Source organism: Alosa sapidissima, chromosome 23, assembly GCF_018492685.1.
Source record: "Alosa sapidissima isolate fAloSap1 chromosome 23, fAloSap1.pri, whole genome shotgun sequence".
In the NCBI taxonomy this organism is placed as follows: domain Eukaryota; kingdom Metazoa; phylum Chordata; class Actinopteri; order Clupeiformes; family Clupeidae; genus Alosa; species Alosa sapidissima.
In genome coordinates this window covers 26947420-26954522 of record NC_055979.1, presented here as the reverse complement: position 1 = coordinate 26954522, position 7103 = coordinate 26947420, and the positions used below count along the sequence as shown (strand labels likewise).

The 7103-nt window shown below is 43.4% G+C and overlaps 1 protein-coding gene across 2 annotated transcripts in view; it reads right to left on the bottom strand.

Annotated features, from left to right (window-relative positions):
- Window positions 1-2371: 2371 nt before the first annotated feature.
- Window positions 2372-7103, bottom strand: part of gyg2 (glycogenin 2) — a 10729-nt gene continuing 5997 nt past the window's right edge. Inside the window, exons 7-9 of one of the 2 annotated variants that reach the window (XM_042079751.1) lie at window positions 6570-6743; window positions 4793-4933; window positions 2372-3881 (exon numbers count right to left, since the gene is read on the bottom strand). In XM_042079751.1, coding sequence (XP_041935685.1) covers window positions 3759-3881; window positions 4793-4933; window positions 6570-6743 — 438 coding nt within the window. In that variant the 3' untranslated portion in view covers window positions 2372-3758. The remainder of the gene's footprint in view (window positions 3882-4792; window positions 4934-6569; window positions 6744-7103) is intronic. The other variant, XM_042079752.1, reaches the window with a different exon arrangement.

Sequence of the window (7103 nt, the reverse complement as noted above, 5' to 3'; positions counted from 1 at the left end):
GGTTGTGATCAGGCTTGGAATTTCACCATTCTGGGGGCAAGGCCACTTGGCCTTCAGTTGGGCATATTTGGTGGGGGGCACAAAGGCCACATGTCAGGGCACCAAGGCCAAAGTTAACTATACAGTAGTAGGCTATAAAAATGATCAAAGTTTAGCCTATTCACTGCAGTAGACCTGCATCACTTTATGAAACATTACAAAAACATGAAATGAAAACATGACATATTACATAGAGCTGTAAATCATCTGAATATCTAGGCTATATATAACATTTATTTTATATTTGGCCTGTTATGAAATCATGTATTGAACAATTTAATCACAGCTCAGCTTTAAGAAACTCAAATAGCCTAGATGCATGCTTAGCATTTTGTGATCATTAAGGCTACTTTCACAAATTCTTAGTCAGCTGTACTCTGATTTACCAATATCTAGGCGATATTTAACATTTATTTTGTATTTGGCCCGTTATGAAATCATGTGGAACAATTTAAACACATTGTAAAACTTAAAGCCCAAATTTGGAGACATCCATGTATGTCGAACTTTACTGCAAATTCAAAACTGGATTACTCTGGAACGGCTAACTGTACAGGGGACTGCTTTACACCTTTGTGTTCGGTAAGGTCTCCTGTTTATTCTGATATATGGTTTGTCATGTGTTAAAAGAAGAGTTCGTAAAGTATTCCACCGAGATGAATGGGTAGGGAGATCATGGGACGCAAAACCTTCAGTAGAATGTATGATTAAATTTAATTATATTATTTACTTTTCTCGCGAACCGTTCAACACAGCAATTATCGGCTAACATCGTTTAAAAGCTGAGAAAAAGCTCTTTCATGTGATACTTGTGATGTCTGTGTGATGAATAGGCTACTTCGCGAGTAGTTCAACTGAGAATGGGTGAATTTGGACGCAATTTCTTTCTTGCGCTGTCACTTTCTCCACTGCGTAAAAGACTAAATAAATTTGCGCTGTGAATGCTAAGATTATTTTGACAGGCCACAGGCTAAATAAAATTGCTATTTGTAGGACGCAAAGCAGAATATTGAAAGAAGGGGCCACCAAGGCCACCGTGGCCTGTAAACCTCTGATTTTCAAAGGTATTGGTACTTTTACTTGAGTACAATATTTTCGTACTTTTTCCACCTCTGGTTGTAGCCTACACTATGTCCACTGCCGTTAATTCAACTGCCAGACTATTGATACGATTTGCGCTAGCTTTACACTAACTTTTGGAGGAGCGCCTGTTTGACGAAAGAGTATAAGGCTATAAAATAAGCCCTCATGTATTTTGTGTTCACCTATACGCCCTTAAGATGTATCGAGGCTATGTTATTTGATATTGTTTCATAGGGCTTTAGTGGTGTAGGTTATAGTAGGTTACTCTTTTTTAAGAAGTAACGAGTAACAAGCAAACACTACTTTTTAAAAGTAACTTCCCCAACACTGGGTATCTAGCTTTCTAATATCTATGCACATGGCAGACTCCAGCATGCAGAGCAGTGCCCTCTAGTGGCCCGACCACAGCACAGCCTGTCTTCTGTGGGGAACATACTACTGACCCCTCTACCCAGCACTCAGTATCAAATAGCGCCTTAAGGGCCTATCACATTACACGCGGCATGCGCTATGAAATGCATTATAGTCAATGGCTTGTGCGCGCAAGAACTGGTCTGCAGCTAAGTGGCATTTTGCAATCAGGTTGAACTTTGACCACAGCGAGCTGTGAGTCGTTTTATTTTGCGCTGAGCCCAGCGGCAAGCGCAAACAAAAATCTTTGGGACGTTACCTCAACCAAGAGCAACCTAGCGCCGAGCACAGTGCATACCGTGTACAATGTGATGGGCCCCTTTATGTTGAACAGTGCAACGCGGCACAGCTGGACTACAGAGGCAGCATGGTCAGAGAAGGTCAGCTGGTCATGAATCATGACACCCAAGTTCCTCACATCCTCAGTAGGACATCCCACACACACACACTCACTCACTCACACACATACACACACTCACAACCTCAGTAGGACATAAGACATAAGGAGCCAGTTTTGACTTTGGTGTTGTGATATATAGTTTGTTTAGCTGGGAAGACCTGCAGTTGGGTCTTAAGAGAGGTTTAGTCGGAGGTGATGTTCCCTCATCCGTGTGGATAAGTCCGGGAGACAATCCGATCCGCGCCGAGTCGTCAGGCGTGAATGACGGATAGAGTCGTCTGCGTAGAAGTGACGAGCAGCCATGCGAGTGGATAAGCGGTGTAAGACTTGTCATGTTTATCCAGACTTGAATGTTACACACACAATCTCACAAATGTGTGTGTGTGTGTGTGTGTGTGTGTGTGTGTATGTGTATCTCCACTTGGATTGACGCCTCAGTATTATAAATGCTGCATTTATTTATGTCTCTGACAGATTATCCTGACAGACACATCACCAGAATGACACGGCGCTGAAAACACTTCAGTTCCACACGATTGGTAAACATAATCCCCAACTCCCTGAGATTGCTGAGTTCAACACTAAACTAAGATTTTTAAAAAGTGTCTTTCCCAGTAACAGCAAATCACACAAATAGAGTCCAATGAGATAATTATCCCTGTTAAAGGCCATCAAATAGCATACATGTACAGTGAAAGAATCATGAATCATAATCATTCTTTTTTTATGTTCATTCATGCTATACATGTGTTTCTCATGTATGTATGTATTATGCATTATTGGTCTCAAAATTAGACGTCGGTTTGAGCTGCTGAGGTTCTGTATCCAGTGTTCTACTGTAGCTGATAGGAGTGTGTGAGTCTCCTGTAAGGTCACACAGCAAGATAGACTAATAATATTATGTGATGGGATCCGAGGAAATCCTTGATTTCTGCTCCGTTTCAACCCTCTTTGGTGAAATTTCACCATTTCAATGATACCCATCAGAATCAATATTCTGGAATATCCAGAAGCAAAGTTCTGGATACCGTCCCCTAGCAACATCCTGGATACCATCCTTGCAAAATCCTGGATGTTGCTAGGATGGTATCAGAATCATAAGTTGGTGAACTTTCATTATAGTGGCTATGATTAGATATTCTAGCTTCACTTCTGTCTCAGAGTAGCCACATATTCATGTAGGGTTGGACTACTTGACACGCCTTTTGAAAAGCCACATACAGTATTGTTGTAGGGTTGGACTATTGGTTTACACGCCTTTTGAAAAACCACATACAGTATTCTTGTAGGGTTGGACTATTGTATGGTTGGACTATTGTAGGGTCGGACTATTGTAGGTTGGACTATTGTAGGGTCGGACTAGTGGACTATTGTAGGGTTGGACTATTGTAGGGTTGGACTATTGTATGGTCGGACTATTGGTTGACACGCCTTTTTGTCCCTTATCTAATTAGAGATGCAGGTGACTCTTCTCTCTCTTGATGCGCATCATTGTAAATAAAAATCTGTTCCTGATTTTATTACCTTTGCCTGACTGGGTCTTCATTAATCTGTGGTATCAAAATTACCATTAACAGTACACATCAACAATATGTACCCAATAAGTCATATATGATGACCAGAAACATGAGTTATACATGCTATATGATGGCAGAATTATGATGAAATCAAACACAAAGTATAAAATGTAACAGGTGACATGTAGATAAGTATACAGTACATGTAGTTCATCAACAGGAGATTGTGTGTGTATGTGTGTTTCACTTTGCTTATATCAGTGTATGAATGTGTGTGTGTGTGGGGGGGGGGGGGGGGGGGGGGGGGTCTATTTGAGGAAGCGGTCGAGCTTCTTCTTAATGTTCTGGAAGGAGTCCTTGCCCAGATAGTCCATGTGTCCCTCCTCCCACAGACGCCGATGTTTCTGCTTCTCCTCCTCCGACTCGACTGGCTAAAAACACACAAACACACGCACGCGCACACACACACACACAGACACAGACACAGACACGTGCACAGAGACACAGACACAGACATAGACACACATACAGACACACACACACACTCACACAAATACGTTTGCACACACACACACACACACACACACACACACACACACACACACACACACACATGCATTCACATGCACACACAAACCAAACATGACCGGACAAACAAGTTAATTTGCTGTGATGACAGGTGAGTATAATATGAGCTGACTGAGAGTACTATGTGCGTGTGTGTGTGTGCGTGTGCGTGTGCGTGTGAAAAGGGTACCTGTGTCACACACCCTCAGCACACATACACACAAGAACCCTCAACACTCACACACACACACACACACAAACACACACATACACATCAGTCACACACACTCCGAACAACATGCTCATGCCCTTCTAATACACACATCCATATTCTCCTCCTCTCTCCTTTAACAAGCCCACTGCGCTCAGTAAGATGCCTTTTATTGATTTAAACTTAGTTGCAATCAGCCTCCCCCTTTTGTGTTTTGGGAACTCACCAATCAGTGGCCACAGGCAGAACTCTCCACCAATCACTGACATCAACAGCCCTTCAGCCACACCCATTCACCACACCCCACCAATCCTAGCCAAGCTCATTCCTCTGCCCCCTTATCTCCACCCAAAGTCCACTCAGTCCCGGGGCAGATGCAGAGTGTCTTTACATAACATGACCAGCAGGTGGCAGCAGCATAACTCCTTTCATCCACACTAGATTGAGAAGTTAGAAAAAGACGCACACAGCTGCTAAATGTGTGTGTGTGTGTGTGTGTGTGTGTGTGTGTGTGAGAGAGAGAGTGTGTGTGTGTGTGTGTGTGTGAGAGAGAGAGAGACACACAGGGAGAGAGAGAGAAACCTGCTCATCAGATGCCGCAGAGGCGGAGCTTGACGCTTCTGCCCATGAGTCTCCGCCTCCTTCTCCAGGGGGTGGGTCTTGGTGGCCTGTCCAATCAGAGCCTTTCTCTTCCAGATCTGTATGCTACAGGGAACCCAACAAATAAACAAATCAACACATATACAAATACACAAATGCCAAACAACACACGCTAACAAGCACACACACATACACAAATACACAAATGTCTGATCTCAAAACAGATCACGTACCCTTCCACTGGACAACAGTGTTGGTGTGTGTGTGTGTGTGTGTGTACAGGTATGTGCGTGTGTGTGTCTGTGTGCGTGTGTGTGTGCATATGTGTGTGTGAATGCGTGTTTGTCAATGCTAAGGTTTCATTTCAGAGAGTATCTCTACATCAAACACAGAAACCTCACAGGCAAATACACATTACCAACAGCTATGGAGGAGGGGCTGTGAGAGCAACTCACCGTGACTCACAGTACTGAAGAACACACACACACACTCGGTCTGAGTAAGACTATCATCATCATTCATGAGCACCCATAACAACCATAAGTATCCAGGACAACCATAAGTAACCAGGACAACCATTCCAATCCTCTCCCAACAATGACAACAATACTGTTGACTAAATACTTGTGCTACATTGTTGCAAGCATGCAGACAGTTCAGACCTTCATTGGCGGGAGTGTTTACACTCTGAAAACAGTTTAAGAGTTTCACCATGCTGCATCTATGGTGGTTGTTCTTTGTCATATGCAGTGTTGTGCGTGAACGAGTTCAAAAGAACGCGTTCATTGAACACGCTAATTTTTTCGTGAACGTTGAACTGAACACATTTTTTAATAAAGAACTTGAACGTGAATTAGTTCACATTATGTGTCATGAACGGCAGACATCACTGTAAATGAACGTTGGAATTTGTTTTCCATTGAAAACTGAGTGACATCTGTTTTCTCTTTTGAAACGCAACGAGAGAAAGTTCCTCCCTCCTGTATTCTCGCTGGTGCCGCTTAAATCATGTATCACCAGACAGAAATGGTTTTGACATTGTGTGCGCAATGCATTGCGGGCAACGTAGTGTCCGGCTGAGAATAGTTGAATAGCATACTGGCTTCCGCACAACGTTACCCGTGATGAATTGCAGCAGAGCGGGGTAGGCATAGCAACGCCGCGTAGCAGGCAACGACGAGAGCGCCGAGGGCTGGATTTCATTGCACTAAGTATAGAACTGGTCTACCTTGTCTGTACTTGTACTGCTGCAAGTTTCATCACCTGGTAAGAAACCCACAATTGCAGTGTCATGAGCAAATGTCTAATGAGCAGCTTCAAAGAACGTATAGTGATATCTAGCTCGTAGTGTGAAAAAAAGTATTTATTTAAATATCTCACGAAAAAAGCAAAATGAACTGAACTTTGAACTAGTTCAGAATTAAAATTGTGAACTTTGAACGTGAACTGTTCACTTTGAGCATGTATGAACTGAACTTGAACTAGTTCAGAAAAGCTGTGAACTGGCACAACACTGGTCATATGTACAGTATGTGGCTAGTGTTCACCCTGCTGCAATATATCTATGATGATAATCAGGACATTCACCCTGCTGCATTATATCTATGATAATCAGGACATTCACCCTGCTGCATTATATCTATGATGATAATCAGGACATTTAACATGCTGTATTATATCTATGATGATAATCAGGACATTCAACATGCTGTATTATATCTATGGTAATAATCGTGCTCACCATGTTTTGGGGTGTCGGGGGTGCAGGAGGTGGCAGGACGTGGATGGTCAGATCTGTGGGTGCTGGCGGGGGTCTGGAGGGCAGCGGAACACGAACCTCCGGAGGCAAAGAGTCCGACACTGGTAGCTGGACACGAGGAGGAGCAGGGGGCGTCTGAGCAGCTGTCACGGCACTCTGAGGAGCAGGAGAGGAGCGGAGAGGAGGAGAGAGAGAGGAGTGGAGGAGAGAGAGAAAGAGGAGAGCAAGGAGGACCATAAAGCGGAGAATGGAGAGAGAGGAAACACAGTACTGGACTCTACTCTGTCTCTTGAGCCATTACGTGAGAAAAACATGTTGGCAAACACACACACACACACACACAAACACACACACACTCATATACACACGTATGTGCTATAGGATGTCCCATGTGCAAGGCCATGTGACGTATGTGAGGTGATAACACACATATACCAAATATTTACTTTTCAGAAGATGGACACTAACCCCTTAACCTAGTGTGTGTGTGTGTGTGTGTGTGTGTGTGTGTCTGTT